Source organism: Mirounga angustirostris, unplaced genomic scaffold (genome assembly GCF_029215605.1).
Source record: "Mirounga angustirostris isolate CCGP_5_RB_7025 unplaced genomic scaffold, mMirAng1.0.hap1 SCAF_1, whole genome shotgun sequence".
NCBI lineage: Eukaryota > Metazoa > Chordata > Mammalia > Carnivora > Phocidae > Mirounga > Mirounga angustirostris.
In genome coordinates, this window is record NW_026991709.1 from 11,255,110 (window position 1) to 11,280,604 (window position 25,495).

General features: G+C 45.2%; 1 protein-coding gene and 1 long non-coding RNA gene across 2 annotated transcripts; one reads left to right on the forward strand and one right to left on the reverse strand.

The window, feature by feature from the left end:
* Positions 1–9,018: 9,018 nt before the first annotated feature.
* On the reverse strand, positions 9,019–16,174 carry LOC135362078 (uncharacterized). Its single transcript, XR_010406404.1, has 3 exons — positions 16,110–16,174; positions 11,382–11,649; positions 9,019–9,263 (listed from the first exon to the last, which is right to left on the reverse strand). It is a non-coding gene; the product is annotated as an uncharacterized LOC135362078 (long non-coding RNA).
* A 781-nt stretch (positions 16,175–16,955) lies between these two features.
* On the forward strand, positions 16,956–19,125 carry SMIM34 (small integral membrane protein 34). The gene is made up of 2 exons (XM_045863562.2): positions 16,956–16,962; positions 18,413–19,125. Exons 1-2 carry the CDS (start codon positions 16,956–16,958, stop codon positions 18,823–18,825), a joined length of 420 nt encoding a protein of 139 aa, XP_045719518.1. The 3' UTR covers positions 18,826–19,125.
* The last annotated feature ends 6,370 nt before the right edge of the window (positions 19,126–25,495 follow it).

The window sequence follows — 25,495 nt, forward strand, 5'->3', positions numbered from 1 at the left end:
AGACCACTGATTTACAAGCTTGGCTTTGAAGGAACAGAAGAGCTGCCCTCAGCTCCAGGTCACACTTGAAATGGAGGTGGGCTCTGGGGAGGCTCTGGTGTGACAGCCCCAGGGGTATGGGCAGCGCTGGGGAGGGGTATGGGCATCTGACAGGCTGGCTGCCTTGCCAGCGGATTCACTGGCAGCACTCCCCACAGTGTGGTCCCCTGGCCACCGAACCCTGTGTCCCAGCCCCATGATGAGGCTCTGCCTCAGGCTGTCTCCATTCATCAGACTCTCGCATTCAGTCCCCTCACCCCGTCACCCCGCAAGAATACCTTACAACCCCAATTCTGCTTCTCAGACTCTTGGGACCAGTTGTGAGAGTCCACCCTGGAGAGGTGGACCCACTCTACATGCGGACAAATCAGGCTTCAGAGCCTCTTATGAGACTGAGGGCTGAGCGGGGACCGTGGTGAATTAGCCAGACGAGGAATGTCATTTCCACCTCTGCGTCTCCTGGAACCACCCGGCCTGGCTGGGCAAGTAAGCTTTAGAACTTCTCCGGTATAGACAGCCCGTGTGCAATTCAGTGGACAGTGGTCCTTGAAGAGTTAGCTCCAAGTTTAACTACACCTCCCGGAGGTTCAAGGACACACCCAAGGTCATTGGTTGCTTAAAGGAGGAAGCCCGCAGGAGTGCTGCTTCCCTGACTTTGGACCCTGGCCCTCTGCCCTCCTGCAGCTGCTTTAACAGGCCAAGGGCTCCTAGAAGCCTTGAGGTGGGAAAGGGAATCGCCCTTAGCCACCACAGAAGCAAAGACTTAGTGAACACTGCAGGAGAGGGTGGGGACAATGGATTTACTGATTTTATTCATTTGCACACACTAAGTCCACCTGAGTACTTTTTATAGGATATCATTTAATAACATCAGACAATTTACACTCAAAAAGGATCCCAATATCCCCAGAGATCTGCTTAGAAAGACATAAGGTAGTCCAGTGTATCAATCGGCCAAGCCATTAAACAAAAAGTTGGCGTGGGAGGTGGGGCGCCTGGGTTGCTCAGTCAGTTAAGTATCTGCCTTGGGCTCAGTTCATGATCCCAGCGTCCTGGGATTGAGCTCCGTGTCCGGCTTTGTGCTCAGCACTGAGTCTGCTTGTCCCTCTCCCTCTGCCCCTCTCCCCCCAGCTTGTGCTCTCTCATTCTCTCTCTCTCTCTCTCTCTTAAATAAATAAATAAAATCTTTTTTTTTTTTTTTAAGAGCAAACCAAGCCACAAGGAAGGCAAACTGCAAAATATGAGAATATGGTTTGAACTATTGCCTTTGCACTGGCCCCTAACTTCACCCCCCCCCCCCCCGCCCCCCAGGACGCTGCCAGAATCCAATAGCAGTCACCGCAAGAGTTAGAAATGAGCAGACAGGCAGAGAACATTGCTGTGGATTCCATAACCTTTAAACTCCCAGGCAAGGCTGCTCTGAGTACTGCTAATGCGTGGGGCTTGCTGGAGACTATACCCTATCTTAAATCCACATCAGCAGATGATGTCTCCGTGGGCACAAATGAGATGTAAATACTAAATCAGACTAAGAGAGATAACCAAAGCCTGCAAGGACTGGCAGACAAAAGAAATGTACAGGAAGCTGTGAATGGATTGATAAGGGGTGGCAAATTCTTTAAGTAAGCCGACTGGCTGGATACATAAAAATCTAAATACGGAAAAAGGGAGTCTGGAGATTGAGAGTAATTGGCCCCTCAGGTGCACCGGTGTGTCTACTTGACGTCAGCAGAGCTGGTGCCAGGTATCGAGATTTCTAAAAATACTGGGTGTTGCCAGTCTCCGCGTGTGAAGGCACCACGGGCACGGCTGCCCCCTGGCGGTCACGTCGAGGATATGTCCCAATGCACGGGGAGCCCTGAGCACCAGAGGTCAAGTGATGCTCCGCTTGGGGCCGGGCCAGGTGCTCAGAGGCTAAACTTCTTTTCACTTGCCAAGTTCCGCAAGACAGGGCTCACCGTGGGCACCATTATGAAACAGGAAGATGAAAGCCTGTAAAGAGAGAAGCAGTCCCTAGGAAGTGTCTTCTCTGGGCAGGGGCCCTGAGGGCTCCGAATTCTGGGGAAGTCACTAGGACCCCTTCCTTTGTGCTGGAATCTGCTCACCCCCTCCCCATTTCCAGAAACGACTCTTTATCATCCTTTCCAGCTTTGGAAAATGGTCTCTCATTTAGACCTAAACCCCTTTCACTTCCAGGTCTATGACCCCTTATGCTCTGCGTGGAGAAAGTCTCTACACAGGCAACCTTTGAGCACATCTGACATTTTTCATCTCCTCCTCACCCCAGCGGTGAGGGAGGGATTCCTGCCCTAGGGTTATGGGGACAGTGAACACACCACACCCAACCCTGGACAGATGAGACCAACAGCAGGCTATTAGTCTCATATACTGACAGCCAGAGGGAAGGGGGATACCACACGCCATGGAGGGACCCCACGAGAGTCACAATCAGGAACAGAGTGAACAGGCAGGGCTCTGAGAGACAGGCTTCGTAGTACCAAGAGGGTGAGGTGGCCTGGTTCCCACTGGAGGGTGTGATGGGCTTGTCTGAATAATTCCATGAGCTGGGAGGGAACTAGAACCCACTACTCAGGGGTCCAAGGGCACAGAGCTTCTGTGTGACAAGAAGGGGTGTTTGGCTGGGGGGCCTTCTCCACAGGAGCGACGCAGGGGAGGGGAAGCTGCCATTAGACCCTTCACAGCCCTCCAATTCCTCCAGATATCAAGGCAGCACATAATAATGGGCTGTAATTTTAGGGCTTGCACCACCGCCGGGGACGTCTAGGCAGGAGATGCACCGAGTCGGGCCCTGGGCCATGGGGGCGAGTGAAGGCCACATCCAGCCCCTGCTCCTCTAGCCAAGTTCTGGGCTCTGGAGTGAGACCGTGGCTGCTGACAGAAGGGGAGCCTTTTGCCAACTGGCTCCAAGGACCCTGTCTGGGCTTGTAGAGCTGCTGACTCTCATTTCCTTGGTAACTTCCACACCTGCCACTGAGGGTGGACTTAGTTTCAAAGATAGGAAGTGGTGGGAGGGTGTGCAGGAGGTGAGCTGGGTGGGTTCACTGCCCCCACTCCCCACCAACGGGTCTGGAAGGCTCCCCCCAGGACGGAGGTGGCTCTGAGGTAACTTAGCAGCAAAAGGTCTTAAAACAGCATGAAGAATGGAGAACGTGCCTGCTTTCAGGAAAACCCAGGAGATCCATAGGAAAGAACCTAGGGTTTCTAGGCTGCTTTTGAAAAATAGCTTGTCTGTGAGAATTCAGTGATTATATTAATTTTCTAAGGCTACTGTAACAAGTTCCCACAAAATTAGTGACTTGAAATGATAGAAATTTATTCTCTCACAATTCTGGAGGCTAGAAATCTAAAATCTAGGTGTCGGCAGGGCCGTACTCACTTCCTCTGAAGGCTCGGCAGTGTGGGTGGGTGGGGGGGTCCTTCCTGTCTATTCTAGCCTCAGATGACCCCAGGCTTTCCTTGGCTAATGGCTGCCTCACTTGGTCTGGCTTCACTTGGTCTTCTCTGCTGTGTGTGTATTTTTCCTCTTCTTTCAAAGACACAAGTCCTTGGATTGAAGACACCATCCTAATCCAGGGTGATCTCATGTAGATCTTTACTTTAATTACATCTGCCATGGCCCTATTTCTAAATGAGTGCCCATTTTGAGATTCTGAGTGGACATGAATTCCATTCAATCCACTACTGTGATTCTAGGCCAAGAGTTTAGAAAGTGCCTGGCCCAGAATGCGTGCAGAATACTCGGTCAGTGTTACTTGTTCTCACCAAATGGAAGTTGCTACTATAAGCCCAATTGTGACTTTTCTCAAGTGACATTACCACTGCACATTCTCATCCCTCAGCAGACGTGCCTTATCACTTACTTTGTAGCTATCAGTCAGGGTCTGCTCAGGAAAACAGAAGCCTCTTTGTTTTGACAGAGAAATTAATATGAAGAGTTCGATGTGAATATGAAGAAACAGATGTGAAAAAACTGAAGAGACAAAAAAGGGAACCAGAGATCCTAACTGCATGGCGCAATCTGCAAACAGGACAACAGGAAAAGGTGGGGGGTCTTGTTACCCTTTCACTGTCATGTAATGGATTGCCCTGTAAATCCTACACCACTAGCTGAGCAGGGACTTGGAAGCAAGACTGTTTATTTAGTATTTAAGTGTAAACGCACCCATGAGAGCTAGTCCTTACAGGCTGGATGCCGTCTTTCAAGGCTGCATGCCGTGCACACGCTAGATTGATGCTTCCTGCCTGTTTTACTTTAAAGGGTGGCCTTTCTTGGGGCACCTGGGCAGCTCAGCTGGTTAAGCATCTGACCCTTGAGTTCCACTCAGGTCATGATCTCAGGGTCCTAAGATCCCCCTCCACACTTGCAGGGGGTCTGCTTCCCCTCTCCCTCTGCTTGCTTGTCCATGCTCTCTCTCTCTAAAATAAATAAATCTTTTAATAAAATAAAATAAAGGGTGGCTTTTCTGATATTGGGGCAAAAAAAGAAAAGAAAAACTCCACAAAGTTTCAGCTATTAAGGAAACCCCCAAGAGCTGGCAAGACTGAATGCGGCCCAGTCAAGAATTTGTGAATTAGGGAGCAGCTGAGTCAGGCCCTCAAGGGCTGGCCCTGCATTAGGAGAGTAAAGGAAAGGCATCATCATGTGGCCAAGTCAAAGGGAAGGAGCGAGGCCCACATGCAGCTGGGAAAACTAAGAAAGGGAAACCTCATTTAAAATGGAGTCTGGAGGCAGGTAGGGGAACTAGCTTGCTGTACCACTTAGGGTCAACAGCCAACCAACGGGAAGACACATACTTGGCATTCCCAACACAAAGCGTATACTTTACTACCCCAACAGCAGGAAGAAAGATTTTTTTTCTCCTTCCCCAGCAACAGTGCCGCCAATGAGAGACAGTCACAGCCCAGCCAATAAGGGACAGTCATAGCCCAGCCAATGAGAGACAGTCACAGCTCAGCCAATGAGAGACAGTCATAGCCCAGCCAATGAGGGACAGCCATAACCCAGCCAATGAGAGACAGTCACAGCTCAGCCAATGAGAAGCCACTACACTTCAACCTTGCAGTTTTCCCCCAAGGACTTTGTGTTTACAACCCCTCCCAAACCCCCTTTTCCCCTGTAAAAGACTTCTCTCCTTTATTTTCCAGACTTGCCTATGGTTTTGCGGAAGTTGGCTTGTCCTACATTGCAGTTCTCTGTTATTCCCGAATAAACCCATCTTTTGCTGGTAAAATGAGTCGAGTCTCATCTTTAAGGTTGACGGAGCCATGAAGGAAATGAGGCAGAAGATGTATTTTCTTTGTGCACGTGTGTTCACAGGATCTTTGGGAGAAATTGAAGCAGTTGTGGTTTTTTTTTTTTTTTAAGATTTTATTTATTTATTTGACAGAGAGAGACACAGCGAGAGACGGAACACAAGCAGGGGGAGTGGGAGAGGTTGAGAAGCAGGCTCCCCGCAGAGCAGGGAGCCCGATGCGGGGCTCGATCCCAGGACCCTGGGACCATGACCTGAGCCGAAGGCAGCTGCCCAACTGACTGAGCCACCCAGGCGCCCCGAAGCAGTTGTGTTTTGATGCAGCCAGATGAGGATGAACACATTTGATGACTATAGTTTTGGAGCCGACTTCTTAAATCGAAGACGTTGGGGCCATCTTCAGCACTGAGGTATTCAAGGTGTCTTCTCTCCAGCTCACAAAGGGTTATACCTTTACTCAGTCACCAGATGCGACACACTCGAAGTGGACACGCTAAATCAGCAAAGAGCAGCCACTTGGCCCCCCCGCTGAACTGCACTCAATTCTGGGACAGCTGACCGCAAAACATCACACTGCCAACAAGGTAGCGTATCATTGGATTTCGAAGACGTGGAGGAACATTCTAGACCAGAGTTTGGCCAACGATGGGCAACAGGCCAACTCTGGCCAGCCACCTGTTTTTATAGCCCTTGTGACGGACATCATATGGATCACAAATCCAAAATTATTGACTGTCGGCCCTTTAAAGAAAAAAAAAAGTGTGCTGACCCCTGTTCTAGAACCACCCTAAATATACGTTGGCCACATATGGCCCTGTGGACGCACAGGCTGGAACATGCCACTGCAGGAGTCGCAGGCGAGAGGCGCCGTGAGCGCTATCTGAAGTCAAACTAAGGCGGGTCCCGGCTGAATACACCCCACGGATCTTCATAGGAGTTTTGTCTGTTAAGCATAGAATACCAGAATTTGGAATTAAAAAAAAAAAAAAATCATTAGGCCCAAAATAATGCACTTCGTAATTTTTTTTTTTTTTGAGTGCTTTTGTGTCTGTTAAAAGCCACATATCTGACTATTGTGCTAAAAAATACACGCCCAGCTCCCGCGCAGAAACATGGCTGTCTTATCAGCGCCCTCCATCGAAAACCCCTGGGCTGGACACCCAGGGAAACATCCCGAGCGGCCTCTGGTTGTCATAGCAGCCGCTTGCCACGCGGGGGCAGAACATCCCCGGCTACCACGGAGCCCTGCTCCGCAAGAAACCCTGAGTCCCAAAGTCTCTGCCTTCAGGGGGCTCTCGGGACCCCTGGGAGGGAGGAGGTCTAGTCGGGTGAGCATCGGGGCAGCGTCCACTGAATTACTGAATCAGTAATTACCTGCGGCACTGAATCAGAGGCAGAATGAACTACTGAATTGCAAAGGGCTTTTTTGGTTAAAATCAGGGCAGCCTGCACATATGGCTTCCATTCTTCATTTGATTCTATTGTGAGGCAGGCTATTTCTCTTACACAGGGAAACGTTTCTACGAGAAGATGCAAATGGAGCTTTAGAGGATTGGATTAAAAAATGTTTGAAAGCAAGAATTTTAAACATACTGGCATAGAAACGGCTGATTCCCTGCAAAGAGCTAATATGTTTATTGCAAACTCTTCACTCTTAAAAAAATAGATTTGTCTTTTTAATAGATAATAGACACACGGTAAAAAAAACAAACAAACCCACAAATCATCAAAACGGATACTGCTCAGAAGCAATACAATGATTCTTTGGTCTCCTTTCGGAGATAGTCTGTGTATATACCTTTTTATGTACAAAAGGTATACAACACACACTGATCTGCATCATGCTTATTTTTTCCTACTTAGCACTATATTGAAGATTGTTCCACATTAGTGCATGGACATCTTACCTCATTCCTTTGAATGCTTGAATGCTTCAATAAGGATCCCATTGAATGGATTTCCATGCTTTTTTTTTTTTTATGAGCGAGATAGAGAGAGGCGGGGGTGGGGGGATTAGTGGGGAGGAACAGAGGGAGAGGGACAAGCAGACTCTGTGCTGAGTGCAGAGCCTCATCTTAAGACCCTGAGATCATGACCTGAGCCATAACCAAGATTCAGACCCAACCGACTGAGCCACCCGGGTGCCCCTCCAAGCTGTCTTTAACCAGAACTCTCTTGATGGACATTTAGATGACTTCCCAATCTTTTGTTGTTACAGTGGGGTGATGACTAGGCTTGCACATCTATCCTGGAAATCTGCTCACAGCTTAGTCCCCCAAATTCCTAGAAGATGACTGAGTGATCAGAAGGGATGTATGTTATAAAATTTTCATGATGCCAATTAATCCTCCAATGATACTAATAACTGACTTCTATGAGCTGTCACTGTATGTCAGACATCATTCTGACTGCTTTGTAAACTGTGGCACTATGGGTAAATTCAACTCACAGGTGATCTTTACTCATTTATTGTAGTAAATGAGATCTCTTTGTAATTTCAGTTTGCATTCATATTATGAATGAGAATGAGCATATTTTTATTTCATTTTAATTTTTTTAGAGTGCGAGAGAGAGCCCGTGCTCACGAGTGGGGTGGGAGGGTGGTGATAGAGGAGGGGCAGAGGGAGAGAATCTTAAGCAGGCTCCACAGCCAGTGCAGAGTCAAGGGGGGCTTGATCTCACCATCCTGAGATCATGACCCTGAGATCACGACCTGAGCCCAAATCAAGAGTCAGATGCTTAACCAACTGAGCCACCCAGGTGCCCCATTTTTTGTTTAAAAGACGATTGTACTTCTTTTACTTTGTGACTACTTGTTTATATCTTTTGACCATCTTTCTGTTGAGTTGTTGACCTGTTTCTTAATGTTAAAAGCCTTTGAATATTAAAAAATGCAAATGCTTCCCCTGGTTTATCATCTCTTGACTCTGCTAATAGTAGTTTGTTTTGGCCCCAAAGAAAATTTTAATTCTTATGTGGCTGGATTTTATTGGTCTTATCTTTTGCGATTTCTGACTTCTGTGTCATGCTTGGAAAGACTGCCACAATCTGGGATTATAAAAATAAGTCCCCCATGTTTGTGCTAGCACTTTCATGGCTGTATTTTTAAAAATTATAACTTAGCTCCATCTGGAATTTATTTTGGTGTAAGTATTAAAGCAGAGATCCAATTTTACTCTTTCCCAGATGTCTCCGCAATTGTCCCATGCCTTCATGAGATAACCCAGGTTTTCTACACTAATCTGAAACATCCTTTTTATTTAATATTATTTTCCTGAATATTTTTGAGTCTATTTTCGGACTTTATTCCGTTCCATTGATCTGTCTGCTTTGTTTGTATGCTGGGATCAAGCCCTTTTAATTTCTGTGGCTTTATAATACATTTTAACAGCTTGCAGGGATATTTCATTACTCCCCCCCCCCAGAATTTTCTTAGCTATTCCTGCATGTTCCATTTCCCATATAAATTTTCGACTCAACTTGTCTATGTTAATTTGAATGAGGCCAGGCTCTCAAAGTCTTTGTTTAAATAAGAAATCTAACATATTTATTTACCTCATGCTTCCTATGAAGGAAGAGAGAAGCCAAAGAAAGAAAATTCGTGAATGGAAAGTTCACCTTTGGAAAAACAGAGGCATCTCTTTAAAATATTTCTGTCAGAGCTAACTTCATTAAGTAAGATGACCAGTTGGTGTTATAGCCTTTGGGGAAGTTAAGGTTGCCTTTCTCAGGGTAGAGCAGCAACCTTGGAAAACCAGGTGACTTGCCTACTCCTATGTTGGGAGAACGTCTGTAAGGATGGATGATGATGATGCAGGATGCTGTCCACTCTTCTCTGCAGCTTTTGGGGGGGAGGGTGGGAAAGGATCGCTTTCTCCCTTCAATTTTGCTGCAATTCTGCTGTGATTTTTTTTTTTTCAAGCCTCAAAGCCGGAATTCTGTTCATTGGTACTGAAAGAAAAAAAAAAAAAAAAGGTCTGAAAAGCATAAAATAGGTTACTGGAAAGGAAAAGAGAGGAATAAGATCATTAACAAATGGAATGTGGGCTGGGATCGTTTGATATTCGGAGTAGTTCTGAAATACAAAACAAAACCAGAACAACAACAAAAACCAAATAAAAATCTCTGTCGATGTTTTCATTGGGATTATACTAAACCTACAGATTTATTTGGGAAGAATTTGTCATCTTTACACAAGTGAGCCTTTCTAGCAAAGTGTAGGAAATTGTTGCATTTAGTCAAATCTTCCTTTTTGTCTCTCTGTCTTTTAGATTTTCTTTGTGTATGAATCTTATACATTTATTGTACCCTCGGGTGTTTTATCTGTTTTGGTTCTTAATTCTTTTTTTTTAAAGATTTTATTTATTTATTTGAGAGAAAAAGAGCACGAGCAGGGGGAGGAGCAGAGGGAGAAGCAGAGAGAGAATCTCAAGCAGACTCCGTGCTGAGCACAGAGCCCGATGCGGGGCTCGATCTCATGACCCTGAGATCATAACCTGAGTCAAAAACAAGAGTCAGATGCTTAACTGATTGAGCCACCCAAATGCCCCATTTTTGGTTCTTATTGTAAGTAGAATCTTTTCTTTAATTATATTTACAAAGTGCTGTTAATACAGATCCCTGGATATTGATTTTTTTTTTTTTTTACTATTTATTTTGTACCCACTCAGCTTATTGAATTATTCTACGGTTGCTCATAGTTTTGCCATTGATTCTCTGCATTTTTCCAACCACACAGTCAATAGTAATTTTTGCTTCCTCTTTTCCAGTTTTTGTACCTCTTGTCTGAGTCAGACAATTTGGCCATGTTAAACGGCAAGGGTGGTGACAGGTGATTTTGTCTCCCCATTGAGCACAAGTCTTATTTCTGTCTTGAGGTATATTTAATTTGGCATTTTAGAGAATTAGCTATCTTCTTATTTATCAAGACTTTAAAAATCAGGATGAAATTGGAATTTAACAAATACCTATCATCTGTATAGATGAACACATCTTCTTGGGACTTATTCATGTGGTAAATCACATTCATAGATTTCCTAATATTGGACAACCCTTCCATAACCGGCATCGACTGCATTTGTCTGTCGCATTTATTCTTTTAATGCACTGCTGGATCTGTTGGATAGTATTGTATTTAGAATATTTACATCTGTCTCCATAAGTGAAGTGGGTCTGTGGTTTCCTTTTATCACGGTGGTTTTGTTGGGTTATCATTGATCTGCTAGCTTCATCAGAAAAACTTGGAAGTTGTTTTCTTTCTCCAGGCTCTACAGCAGTTTAAAAACAGCATTCTCTAATCAATAGAGGTTTAGTAGGATTCACCTGTTGAACTGAGCCAGATGCTTCTCTGGGTGGATGACTTTTTTTTTTTTTTTTAGAGAGAGAGCTTGCGCACAGGTGGGGGGAGTAGGGGGATGGGGAGAGGGAGAGAGAGACTCTCAAGCAGCTCCACCCCCAGCATGGAGCCCATCGCAGGGCTTGATCTCACGACCCTGAAATCATGACCTGAGTCGAAATCAAGAGTCAGATACTTAACCAACTGAGCCACCCAGGCACCCCTGGATGGATGACTCCTCAGCAAGTTTCTCAGCATCTTCTATGGTAACTGACATTTTCTGATTTTAAAAATCTCTTTTGGGGTCAGTTTCGATTATTTATATTTTCGCAGAAAGCCATTCATTTGCACAGAATTGAGCAGAAGGGCATCATTTCTTTGATTTTCTCTATAGCTATGGTTATTCCATTCACGATCCTTATTTGGTGTGTTTGTGCTTTTTCTTTTATTTCTTTGTTAGGGTAAATAATGGTTTTCCATTTTATTTATTTATTTATTTATTTATTTATTTATTTATTTATTTATTTATTTATTTATTTATTCTTCAAGGAACCAACTCTTAGATGTGTTATGAGCATTATTGTTTTTCTAGTTTCTAAATTCTGCTCTTATCCCTTTTAATCTTTTTTCTCCCTGCTGTCTTTAGGCTCATCTTGTTATTCTTACCCACACATCTGGAATTAGGTACTCAGTTTAAAATTTAAAGCAGCTTTATTGAGATATAAATTACACACCGTGAAATCTGCCCACTCTAAGGCTAATAACTCGATGGCTCTTCTCGCTCAGGCATGCAGGGGGCAGAACTGCAGAGGGAAATGGCAGCTGGGCTGGCTTCTTCCGTTCAGCACTGCTCGTCTGCTTCCACTCCAGAGACTTGTTAACTGTGCTGTGAATGAGCAACAGGCCAAGTGTCTAGAGCTAACGCTTTGTCTCCTGGGCACGCTGTTGAAGCATTTGAAGACTTTGCACCAAGCCGGTGTTCAACAGCGCCCCCCGTGGCACCTGGAGGCAACAGCAGCAGAGGATTGTTCAAGCGCTGGGTCCCTGCGCTGGGCTGCCCTCCCTACCGACTCTGGACCAAATCCCAGACGGTCCTGGTCAACCCGGAGGCCTTAAGAGGGAAAGAAATATAGGATTTCCTGCTAGCCAGGCACTGGGAGCTTAGGTAGTTGGTTGGGAGAAGACATGAGGTGTGACTGTATTTGCGCCCTGGATTTGTGGGGTGGTTCATGTCATCACAGTTTATTATTATTTATTGGTTTTAAAGCTGAGGTTTGGGATGAAGAAGTGACTCGACCACAGTCCCACAGTTAGTAAGTGAGAAAGCCCCAGCTAGAACCCGGAACCTCCAATTCCAAAGGCTGGGAGTGTCCCTCTGCACCTCCCTGGAGACAGGATATGACACTAAATGTCCCTAAATGATGGCGACAATGACATTAAAAAGGAAAGGCAAGGGGCACCTGGGTGGGACAGTCGGTTAAGCAACTGACTCTTGGTTTCGTCTCAGGTGGGGATCTCAGGGTCGTGGGATTGATCCTCACCTGGAACTCCATGCTCAGCTCTGAGTCTGCTTAAGACTCTCTCTGCCCCTCCCCACTGTGAGTGCTCTCTCTCTCTCTCTCTCTTGCAAATAAATAAATTTAAAAAAAAGTTTTTTAAAGGAAAGGCAAGAATGACGTAAGTTAAAGATTTTTAAAATATGCAAAACATCTTTTAAATGGTCTCTGGAAGTTTATACCCCCTGCAAAGGCAGAAACATCTGGAATCGGTGCTACTGGTCAGGAGAGCCTACAAGCGTCCTTTGTCTGGGGCAGGGCAAAGAAGAAGTTCTGCGGCTTTCTGAAGGACTCCTGAACTGTCATTTTTAATGTCCTTTTGCACTGCAAGGAGTCAGAATTGGTTGGTGAGTTCTGCCTCCCCTAGAAAAATTCCTTCGAAAGAATGTCAAGTGTGGTTATGAGCATGTGTTTATTGACTTTTTTTTTTAAGTGCCCATTCTGACATCCTGAAATGCAAAGGCACTTTGTTTCTTTTCCTTTTTTTTCCCTTTTCCTGGCTGGTGAAATCCACATTCTTGCTACCTTGGCCCCCCATTTAGACATCTTCTAAGCTGACTGGTTTTTTAGTAGAGAAAAGAAGAGAGATAAGAAAGAGAAAGAAAGAAAGAAAGAGAAAAAGAAAGAAAGAAAGAAAAGAAAGAAAGAAAGAAAGAAAGAAAGAAAGAAAGAAAGAAAGAAAGAAAGAAAGAAAGGGAGAGGGAGAGAGAAGGGGGGGAGGGAGGGGGGAGGGAGGGAGGGAGACAAGCCACGATCCTCTGGAAGAGTTTGGTCTCTAATGTCATAGGAGCCAGAGGGTATTGGGGTCCCTTTCTCCCAGAACCGTGGCTCAGAGAAATATTTGCCAGGTGAATGGCTTTGCTTGATTGCTCTTTGTCTAGACTGAACCAGAAGGTCTGAAGAGACATACACAAATAGGAGGAAAATTCTTGGCCCTCATAGTGGTACACGTTGTTCCATTTCACTGTTATGTAAGCATTCGGGAATGGCAAATAGTGAGCGTCATCCACACCGCATCACCGGGCAGGCAGCTGCCCAGTCCCTGGGACCATGATCTCCAACCCCCTCCCAGCCCCAGGCAGGGCACTTTTCATCAGATGGTACCATGTGGCCATAGCCATGACAGAATATAGAATTCTTTTTCTAAAATAACATTTGTATTTTCTATATAAACCTTAAACTTCATTTTCCCGTCGTCTATCAGGGCTTTCCATGTGAAAGAAACAGAGTGAGGTTTACCTCGAAGTGAAACATGAACGCTGAAAAGTGAACACAGCGCAAGGGCACAATTCTGTGACCAAACCCATGAGACAGAGTACGACCGGCACCCTAGCGTCCTCCTCCCGCCACCTTTCGTTACTTATCTTCAGCTGAAGGCTATCTGTTATCCTGACTTTTACCATCACAGTTTCATTTTGGCCAACAGGCAGGGTTTCAAGGTCATGGATATGCCTCAGCAAGGACGGTCTGCAATTCAAGCTGGAGGGTGAGTGGTTGGGAGAATTCAAGAACCCTGGTCCAGCCTGCAGGTGACATTCAGGGTGTGGGAGGAGACTGCCTTTGGTTTCAGCCATCCCCGCTCTGGGATCTGGGAGCTGGGTGACACTAGGACACGTCACTTCTCTGAGCCTGAAAGAGTGTCCCCCCTCTTTAAGGGGGAATAAGACCCCTGCGTCCCAGGATTAGAGAGGCAGAAACCAGGCCAAGAGCACCTGGCACAGAACTATGCCCTCACCTTAGTGCCCCTTGTACGGTGGGGATGAGACCGAAGGCCACGTTTCTTTGTCGCCCCCATTTTTCTGGAGCTTCTTGCTCCCCACACCCCATGCCATCGTCCTGCTGGGCTGCATGCTGAAACCTGACCTCACAGATGACACACCGCACCCCCCCCTTCAGCTACCTCCACGGAGCAGGAATGGCTCCTTCCCACGCCTCCGCAGGCTTCGTTCCTGCCTTCCTGGGACCAGAGGGGATCAGATCCTGCTATCCTCCTCCGCCTTACAGGGGAGGAAACTGGCTCCACGCTAGGGAGGGACTTGCCCAGGGTCACAGGGCGAGGGCACAGCTGGGACCAGAGCCCTGGCTGCTGACCCTGTTCTGCCCTTTGCTCTATGTCACCTGGCGTCTTCCTTTCTGCCCCTTCTCACCTCAGCCGGTCAGTGTGACAAATCTCTGTCTGTGTGGCAGAGAAGTGTGGGTCCAGCCATCCCCGGACAGAGAGACGGCAGGAGCCTAAATACAGCTAAAATGGAGATTTGCATTTAATGAGTGGATGTAGTCGTTTTTGAATAGGCAACACACAGACACGGTTAAATGTCTTTGGATTCATAAAGAACACACAGTGAGAATTCTCCCCCCACTGCTGCCCTCCATCTACCGAATTCTCTTCTCCAAGTAACTCCTGTTCTTTCTCCAGCATCCTTAAAGCAGCTTTCCAATGCCTATACACACAAACTAGATCTATGTGATTTCCCCCACTCTTTTTTTTTTTTAAGATTTTATTTATTTATTTTAGAGAGAGAGAGCTCAAGCCGGGAGATGAGCAGAGGGAGAGGAAGAGAGAGACTCTCAAGCAGACTCCACACTGAGCACAGAGCCAGACATGGGGCTCGATCCCACGACCCTGAGACCAGGACCTGAGCCGAAACCAAGAGTTGGATGCTTAACTGACTGAGCCAGGTGCCCCTCTCCCCTCCTCTCTTACATGGAGGGTAACATGCTGTCTTCTTTCCTGTTTTCATTGAACCATACATGTGGGGGAGCTCTACACATCAGCACACAGATAGCTTCTGCGTCTCTTGGTCACGGCTCCACAGCATTCCTTCGCACGCCTGTGTTACATTATTGAAACAGAATTCATACCCCATAAAGTTCACCCACTTAAAGTGTACAATTCAATGGCTTTTAATATGTTCACTAAAGAAGAGTTGTGGAACCAGCACCCCACAATGAATTGTTGAACCCTATATCGTCCCTGAAAGAAACCCTGTACCCCTTAGTTATCACCCCCCAAGCACCACCCCAGCCCTAGGCAACCCCTAATCTACTTTCTGTCCTTATAGATTTGTCCGTTCTGGACATTTCATATACATGCAGTCATGCACTATACTGTTCTTTGTGACTGGCTGCCTTCACTTGGCTTAACGATTTCAACGTCCATCCGTGTTGTAGGGTGTGTGGGCACTCCATTCCTTTTTACCATCAAATAATACTCCATTCTAGGGATCGACTGCATTTTATTTACCCCTTCATCAGCCAATGGACATTCGGACTGTTTCCACTTTTTAGCTATTACGAATAATATTGCTGGGAATATCCATATGCAACTTTTTGTCTGGGTGTATGTTGCCATTTCTCCTAGATACATGCCTAAGAGTGGAATGGCTGGATCATACGGCTTATTTGATAATTTACTTATCTAGTCCCATATTGATGAAAATTTGATCAAATTCCATCTTACTTTTTAAATTTTTATTTATTTTTATTTTTCAATATTTTATTTATTTGTCAGAGAGAGAGAGAGAGCACAAGCAAGGGGAGTGGCAAGCAGAGGGAGAAGCAGGCTCCTCGGTGAGCAAGGAGCTCGATGTGGGGCTCGATCCCAGGACCCTGGGATCATGACCTGATCTGAAGGCAGACGCTTAACCGACTGAGCCACCCAGGTGCCCCTACAGCTTACTTTTTTAAAGATTTTATTTATTTATTTGAGACAGAGCGCATGCAAGACGGGGAGGAGGAGAAAGAGAGAGGGACAAGCAGACACTGAACTGAGCCCGGAGCCCAATGTGGGGCTCGATCTCACAACCCCGAGATCATGAGCTGAGCTGAAATCAAGAGTCAGATGCTCAACTGGCTGCACCACCCAGGCACCCCTCAAATGACATCTTAAGAGCCAGTAACACTTACAAGTTTGGCAGGTGCTGGTCCTCTTAGTGAGGATTCAGGAGTGGAGCTGGGAACATCGGCTGCTCAGAAACTGCCAAAGCTCCCTGCTTTTCTTTTCTCCCAGACTCTTAATATTCTAGAACTTTCTGGTTAAATGTACTTAGATTCCAGTGTGGACCGTGACTCAGGAGTGTGGGTAAAGGAAGCCCCACTCTGAACGACCTGGCCTTCTGGCCCACTGCCCACTGATCCCTGAGGGGGTGTCCCCCAACCCCTGTCCCACGCCTGTGCCTTCCTGTCTGGGGTTCCTCATCTGGGAGACAGTCCAAGAGGAAGCTGGTGACTCCTGACCCTGGAGTTTCCTGACCCTGTGACAACAGGCCTCTGCCACACCTGACCATCTGTCACTCCTAGGGCAGGTGCAGAACAGAGGAATTCAGGAACTATCCAGGCTATAGGCTGATGAGCCAGCCTCCGGACCAGCCTCCCACCACTGCAGGCCTGGACGGGACCAGGGAGAGCTGGAGACTCCTTGGTGCCAGCATGTTTTTAAAAATTCTTTCGCTTTAGACCTTCTCAACATGCTTAAGCCAGGAAGTACTTTGTATTCTAAGCCAACAATAGACAGATCGATTGTGATCCCCTAATGAACTAGAGAAAACTAGTCCAGCTCTTCTCTGAAAAGTTTCTATTTGGTACTGCCCTAAAATTCTCTGGGTATCGAGTTACTCCCAGCTCAGGAACCTCAGTGTGGCCCGACTTCAGTAGGACTGTGATCACCTGCAGGGAAGACCTCTCATTTTATCTTCTCCATCCACGGCAGCCGCTTCAACTTGCCTCCCCAAGAGTCAAGGAAAAGACCGCCTCATGGAACGTGAGTATTCTGCTTCGATACAGGGATGGGCTGTTCTAGAAGGACTGCTGTATTTCCCATCAGTAAATTATAAGTGCAAAATAGCACAGAGGAAAATGTTTGTTTTTCTACAGGATGAGTTTATCCATTAAGATGCAACCAACTTATTTATTTTTTTACAAAGAAAAGTAAAGGACAATGTACTGTAATAATTAATATAGTGAGATTCTCTCATGTGGAAATGGACTAGTTTTAAAATAATGTAATGTCCTGTGGTTCTTGGTTGGGTATATTTTATATGTATTTGAACATATCACATCATTCTATAACAACTCTCAGAAAAGCTCTGAGCTTATATACATGTGTTCTCTTGCTCTGATTGAGATTTATGATGTTCTTGTTGGGTTGACTTTTTTTTTTTTAATAATGATGGGCATTTTCCCCTTCTATACTTCAAGTTCTCAAACCCTTCCACCAACAGTGGTATTAAATTCCTCATCATTGTATCATTTGTTATGGGTGACCAATTTTATATAATTAAATCGTTCATTTGGGCTTTGTCACATGTGGTTTATAGAGTTATTTTTAAACTGTTTCTCCCTTCATCTAAAAGTAATAAGATCATTCACTTATTCTGGCAATTAACTGTAATAAAAAAAAAATACCAGCATCTCTGCATCTTGCATTAGCAAAATGAATTAGCAACAATCAAATATCAGATAGACAACATTTGTGGAACAGCTGTGGTCCATGCAGCAGGCTATGGGATATAGCCAATGATACCTTGGAATACATCCGTGTTTGCAGAGGGCAAGAAATGGGGATTTGAGCCAGTCAAGTTCAACTGGAAAATGTCTCACAGTTTTATGTACTATTTCTGTGGCTTTCATTTCATTGTGGACTGGCTCTTCGAGGAGAGAAAACAGTTTTGAATTAAACAGCAATTAAGATCTTAATCTTCTGGTCTTAGAAGGGCACACGGTGTCATTACCGAGGGGCACTTCACCAAGGAGACCAAGAAAGTGCCCACTTGTACCTTTCCCTTTTTAAATTAACTTCTTTTTGAAGATAAATATACAGGGTACAAAATGTAAAAAAGGGCGCCGGTGAAAAGTACATCTCATCCCTTAATTCTCTTCCCCAAGGGCAACCACAGGTACTGACTTCTTGTGTGTTCTCCCAGAGATATTTTATGCATATGAGCTTCGAGCAAATATCATGTCCTTCCTTCTATTATGCATATGATTGCACACTATATCATGGTTAGTTTGCTTTTTCATATATTCATATTTAGTACCCCTCCCCCCAAAAGACCTCTCTTTATATATAAGTTATTAGACTCCTGCCCACTCAACAGAGAGAGCCCTTTGAAGCAGTCCCCATTTCCCCCACATTTCCCACTGATCATTGGCTCGGCCAGGCAACCCTCAGCCCAGGATGCTGGTCTCATCTGGCTCTCTCTGTTTCTCAGTGACCAAGTGGACTCCTCAGGGAGCCCCCAACCAGACCCAGGACAGCACTGGCTTCAGCTACCTGCTGAGAGACCACATGGAGGGGAGGAGCGGCACCAACTCCACCAGGGCCCTGAAACTTCCAGATGGGACCAGTGCTGCCTGGTACATCCTCACCATCATTGGCATCTATGGAGTGATCTTCCTCTTCCGATTGGCCAGCAACATCCTCAGAAAGAATGATAAATCCTTGGAAGATATTTACTACTCCAATTTGACCTCCGAACTCAAAAAGAAAGGTCTCCAAAGCAAGGTGGCCAAATGCTCTACATTGACCATTAGCAACAGAGCTGTCCTGCAGCCCAACCAGGCCAGCCTGGGGCCAAAATATAAAAATAGTGCGTGCCAAACTGAAATCCAAGGGATCCCTTGAAAGTCAAGGCAAGAAGACCTCCACAGAAGAGGCCCAACCAACCTTCCTACAAGGGGAAGCAGCTTTGAGTTTACCTGGAACCTTGAGAGAGGAGTCAGGTCCTTGAGTGGGGCTGGATGAGCATCACTGGGCTACTTAGGCCAATGGGAGTGTGACCAAAAGCCAGCGTCCTGTTTCCTTCTCAGGCTTTGTGGCACTTTGAGACAGGACAGCAGGGGCAGCAGATTCTGGTCATACCCTTCACTGGGAAAGCTTGTGTTCCAGGGAAGGACTTGGAGCATCTTGTGTTCTCAGAGAATCTAGGAGATTCCTAAGGGTATACATGAAAGTAGCCTCTTGTCATGGAAAGAAAGCTGAATTTGGAGTCGAGAGCTCTGGATTCAAGTTCAACTTCCAGGGGGTCACATGAACTTTGAATGACTTGTGGCTCTCACCTGGAACGCATGGCAGTGGGATATATGGTTTCAAAGAACCATTCATTCTAGACGTACTCACTTGAATATAGAACCAAGGTTGTTAATAGCAGAAGTTAGAAGTTCTTCATTTTCATTGAGGGCATGGGGTCCATTGAAAAAGAACATTCGTTTTGGAGTCAGAAGAATCAAACTCTAGTCAAGGACCTCACCGTTCTGGACCTTAGTTTCCACACAGATAAAATGAGAATGATAATGTCTGTTCTGCCAATCTTATAAAGTAGATAAGCACTAATGAGATCATGCATATGAATATATTTTTCAAAGTAAAATAAGTATGTAAAATATAAGCCTTGTGTTCATAGCGGTGATGGTGGTTGATGCTGATGGTGGTATCGGTGTTAGTGGTGATGGTAGTGATGGTTGATGCTAGTGTGTTGTTGGTAGTGGTGGATGTTGATGGTGGTGTTGGTGGTATTGGTGGTAGTGTTGATGGTGTGGTGGATGGTTGATGTTGATGATGGTCATGGTGGTGGTGGTTGATAGTGGTGGTGGTGGTTGATGTTGATAGTGGTGGTGGTGGTTGATGATTGATGTTGATGGTGGTAGTGTTGGGTGGTTGATGTTGATAGTGGGGGGGGTGGTTACACTATTTGGAAAAGGAAATGACTAGTCCACTGGCAATTAGTCTGTAAGCAATGGCTACAGTTCTAAGAGGACCGATCTGCATAACAATTGATGACCTGAGCTCTGAATCAAGTCCATGAGATTCAAGTTTTACATGTAGACAAAACAGTCACTTTTAGGTTTTGTTTCTTAGACATCATATGATTTAATAAAATGTTTTATAAATATCTGTTACTTATATACTTGTCTCTGCCTAAAAAGAAAGAAGACCTTGCCTAGATGAGTAATTAATTTCCAGAGGCCATGATTAGCCGAACTTCTGGAAGTGGCTTTCAGCAGGCAAAGTGATAAATTATATGTTGTACCAACTTCTATGAAATTTATCCAGTTCTGTTGTTGGAAACACTCCCTGGACTACAAATGAAATATTTTTTTCCCCTGTCTGCAGATAGTGGTCTGCAACCAGCCCCACAATTTCATAAAAGTCAGAATTAAACCACAAGCTTTTGTTTTTAGAGGGTGAGGTCGACTTCCAGGTATTTTTCTTTTTTAAAAAATATTTTCCACAGGTTATCCAACAAAAGTGGATATATAGTTTATATAGTTAGGGCTGGGCATCATCTGTATGTTTGAGATGCTTAGAGGGCAGGATAAAACAGAAGGAAGAAATATAGACAAAAATGTAATCCACAGCGAATAGGAACATGGAATGTATTTACAATGGGAGTGAAAGGTCAGAACTTAAGTGAATTTGAAGATTCAATCCTCTCCTTTGGTTGCTTCCCCAGCATGCATTGCTGCCTTCTTTAACACAACCACCCCTAATTTGCATTTGGAGATCCATATGGCTCTAAGGAAGATGAAACTGCTCCCAGTTCAAGGGCTGAAATAAGAGACCTAGATTAATTCAATCAGCACATTCCATTTCCTGGCTTCACTGATTGGGTCCAAAATGGACTCATGACCAAAGAGAGCTGACCCAGTCAGAATGACTGGAAAGATTTTAAAGGGAGATTCTGGGACACTGAAGTTTTGTCTTGCTCAGGATGGTGTTAAATGCAGATCTGAGCCTGTAATTGCTGGAGGCTTTTTGCCAATGTTAGAAAAGCCAAATTGAGGGCAAAAGCCAACATAGAGAGGAGAACTGAGAAAAATCACAGAGACTAGACTCCCAATCAAACTGTGCCCAAAGCCTCAATTTGCAACAGGACTCTTTCAGTTTGTGAGCCAATACATTTCCTTTATTAAGCTTTCTGACCCCCCTCAACCAAAAATATCCTATACGGTACTACTGGATAAGTAATTTCCTGAAGGAATTGGGCCTTGAAGTAGAATTTGAGAAGAGGAGCAATGTGATGTGGTAAGTGGCGATCCCTTCTTTCACCAAGGTTTTGTATTTCTAGGACTTTTGTGTTTTAGGGAAAGATAGATTTGGTATGCTTCTTATGCCAGCTCAATGATCACTTGTAAGATTTCACATTGCTTGACCTTTCAAGGAGCATTCAATGAGATTCCATTCCATTTAATCCCCAATCCTTGACTCCGTCAATAAACCTCCATGAAAACCCCAAAGAGAGCTTGTCACATTAGGCACGTGGTCAGGGATGGGCTCCTACGGTATTTCCTAAGGAGCAAAGCCGCCATCTTCCCATTGACACTCAGACACAGTTAGTTACATGAGATCCAAGGACATTTTCCCAGACCACCTGTTTCTTCATCCAAATTCACCTGTTTTCTGGGGAGCTCGTCTGAGAGTTTGCATGGGAGATGTGTTCCTGGATGGAGACAACATCCATGTAGTCTCCATTTTAAGCAAGACTGGTGGGACACAAGTATTATGAATATTTTATGCAAAATCCCTTAAATCTAAAATGCTCAGGCTCAGAGCAATCCACAACTATCTTGGCAAACCCCACGTAGTTGGACTAGCGGGAAGGGTACCAGCACCACAGTGGGTGGGTGTTCAGTTCAGCAAGTGGGGAAGAGATTTGCACATTCCACCAACCCTGGTGGAGACGAGAATAGAGCAAGCTGATTCCTAACATTCCAGACACTTTTTCTTTATTTGTCCCTATGGTTAAGTGAGCCCCAAGATTAAGGGATGAGGTCAGATAAAGGACTTTCTTTGAAATGGAAATTATTTAAAATCAGTGCAGAATGGATCCAGTTAACAGTTTCCAGGAATGTCTCCTCTGGGGGTTTGTGGCTGATGGTGCTATGATTTCTACCAAATCAAATCCAGGTTCCCCGAATTTTCCTGGGTGTTTGGAATACTTCTATTCTAAATGGAATTCTAATTGGCTCAGCTGCATTTTCATGTGTCTGGTGTGATGTACTTATCACATTTTATTTTATTTTATTTTTTAAAGATTTATTTATTTATTTCAGGGGGAAGGGCGGAGGGGAGAGAATGCCAAGCTGACTCCCTGCTGAGTGTGGAGCCCAACACGGGGCTCAATCCCAGGACCCTGAGATCACGACCTGAGGCGAAACCAAGAGTCAGATGTTTAACCAACTACGCCACCCAAGCACCCCATCACAACATTAAAAAAAAAAAGATTAAAAAAATTAAAGACTAAGCATTTGTTAGTATTTACCCAGATCTTCCTAGAGTGGCTGGTGACTCTGATTCTCATAACTGATTTTATTTTTATAGTTTCTTATCATAATTGGATAGTTCGTTATATGAAACTTCCTCTGTTCACATGACCATATGGTTTGTCTAGATTTCTACTGGACCAGAAGAATATCAACTCACTCTTCAATTAAAATTAAAGTTCTTCTCTTGGCAACAATGGAAACCAACTCTAGCTAACTCATGGCCTCTCCTCCCCACAAAAAGAGGATTTGTGGGAAGGCAACTGAGGTAGCTCCCAGAATCAAAAGGACAGCAGCTATCCAGCCTTGGGAAGGAGAGACATTAGTCTGCTTGGAGACTTCACTCACTCATTCAAAGGCCCCCACTGGAGAACCATATCTCTAGGTTCCTCCCAGAAGATGCTTCACCTTCCATGCTACCTCTCTGTACCTCTGCTCAAGTGTCAAATGTCAGGGTATTGCATTGGATCAGGTATAGCAGGGGCCTACCCCTGTATTTGTCACTGAGGGTGGGCCCAAGGAATAGAGAACTCTGATAGGCTGAGGCTGAGTCATGTGCTCCCTCCTATGGCCTGAGGGCATTGACGTCTATGGAAGAAACGCCAATAAAAAGACTATTGCCCAGGTATTACCTTCTGTGGAACTTTCTTGACCTCTAAGGCAGAATTGGTGGCTCTTCAGGGCTGCTCTCACACTTTATAAACACTTGGATGAATCAAAGAGAAAATTTTATTTAACAGAATCTCTCCAAAGATGGGAATTGCATTTGTTTGCCAAGTGTTTGGTACAGGAAATGAGACCCCAAGGGCTCATGAATGTGGGTGGAACCGTTCTACAGGAGACCAAGAGAATTCACTTCTCAAGGGAAGGGGGAAAGAGTAGGTTAGGGACCGAGCAGGATGGCAGAACACATTGAGAAATGTCTTTCCAATGACTTGCCCACCACCAGAGAAGGACAATCATAACTCAAGAATAAGGACAAGAATAATTTTGACTTTACCAATTCCTTGCAAAACACACAATAAATATTTGCTGAATGAATGAAGGATGCCTACACTAGTCTGTCAGTTTAGTTACTTATAATGAGAGCTATTTCCTTGGGAACAAGAGGTCCTAACAATTTTCAGTGGGTACTTCTTCTGGTGGAAATGTCGTCTCCAGACAAAATATAATGAGCATGGAATTTGAACAAGGAAACTCGTTGTTCTTAAGGAAGTAGTTCCAGCAAGCAAGGGTAATTGGATTGTTACTGTTTACAATCTCTCTGTGTGTGTACAAAGTACATTTATCTGTCTATCTCACTTGGGTCCTTATAGCGGCCTTAGGAGCTGGGCAGGCTTCCAGGCTTGGCCCGGGTGGCTGCCTTTCTGCCCATATGCCCCATTCATTTGTCTGTCTTCAAACCAGCTCAGATATCATTGCTTCCAGAAAGCCTTCTCCCCTTGACCAGCCTCCTAACAGATGTGCTTTAAAAAAAATAACAATACTCATGTGAAAAAAATAAAAGTTAAAATAAAAGGACTTGGTATGGACTAGGTACTAAACGTGTTGTACCTCGATTATTTCTTCTGCCAGTTGCCCATCCTCTGTATCCCCACGTGCTATGCTGCCTCGATGGTAATACCCACAAATAAAGCGGGAGACAAACCATATGGTCATGTGAACAGAGGAAGTTTCATATAACAAACTATCCAATTATGATAAGAAACTATAAAAATATAAAAAGAACTCTAAAGCATATCCTAGGGCTGAGGGAGAGTGCCCAGGAAAGGACAAACTTGGAAGGGGGTCCCCTCCCCAAGGCTGGGGTTCAGACCCCATTGGTGAAGCTCTGGTTAAAGCCACTAGATGGTAGAAAAGTTTGTGGGGTTGCCTGGACCTGAGCTGGGCCACAGTCTCTGGGCAGCAAGAAACAATTTCCCAGGGCACGGGGGAGCCAACGCTAGTGGACAGGTGCACAGAGAGAACTGAGGTGTAGGGAGCCCACTCACTGGCAGGAGGGCACCTAGTCACCCATGATGAAGGGCGATGGTAACAGCTGTCCAGGACAGAGACCAGCCGAGGATGGTGGATGCCACATAAGGGAGTCAGGGCATTGATAGTGTTCTCTGGACTGAATGTTTGTTTCCCCCCAAATGTGTATGTTGAAGCCCTAATCCCCATTGTAATGGCATTTAAAGATTTATTTATTTATTGGAGAGAGAGTGAGAGTGTGCGTGTGCACAGGAGGAGGTACAGAGAGAGAGGGAGAGAGAATCTCAAGCAGGCTCCACGCTGAGCAGGGAGCCTGATGCGGGTCTCTATCTCATGACCCTGAGATCACGACCTGAGCTGAAACTAAGAGTCGGACCCTTAACCAACCACACCACCCAGATGCTCCCCCTGCCCATTGTAGTGGTATTTAGAGGTGAGATCTTTGGGGAGTGTTAGGTTTAGATGAGGTCATGATGGTGGAGCCCCCATGATGGGATTAGTGTCCTTATCTGACAAAAGGCCCCAGAGCTCTGTCTTTCCACTATGTGAAGCAATAAGGTGGCAAACCAGGAAGAGTCCTCACCAGGCCCTCAATCTACTAGCACCTTGATCTTGGACTCCTAGCCTCCAGAACTATGAGAAATAAACGTCTGTTGTCTAAGCTCCCAGTCTATAATATTTTTTTTTAAAGATTTTATTTATTTATTTGACAGAGAAAGAGAGACAGGGAGAGAGGGAACACAAGCAGGGGGAGTGGGAGAGGGAGAAGCAGGCTTCCCGCGGAACCGGGAGCCCGATGGGGGGCTCGATCCCAGGACCCTGGGATCATGACCTGAGCCGAAGGCAGATGCTCAGCGACTGAGCCACCCAGGCGCCCCCAGTCTATGGTATTTTGTTATGGTTGTCCGAGCTGACTAAGGCACAGTGTCAAAGAAAAAACAGCACTGGACACTTACTAATTTTGGCGGCAAGGCAGATTGCATTCAGATGACTGCAGAAGAGGAAAGAGACTCCAGTGGAGACTGCACTCCACTCCAACTGAGACAAAGGTGAGAACA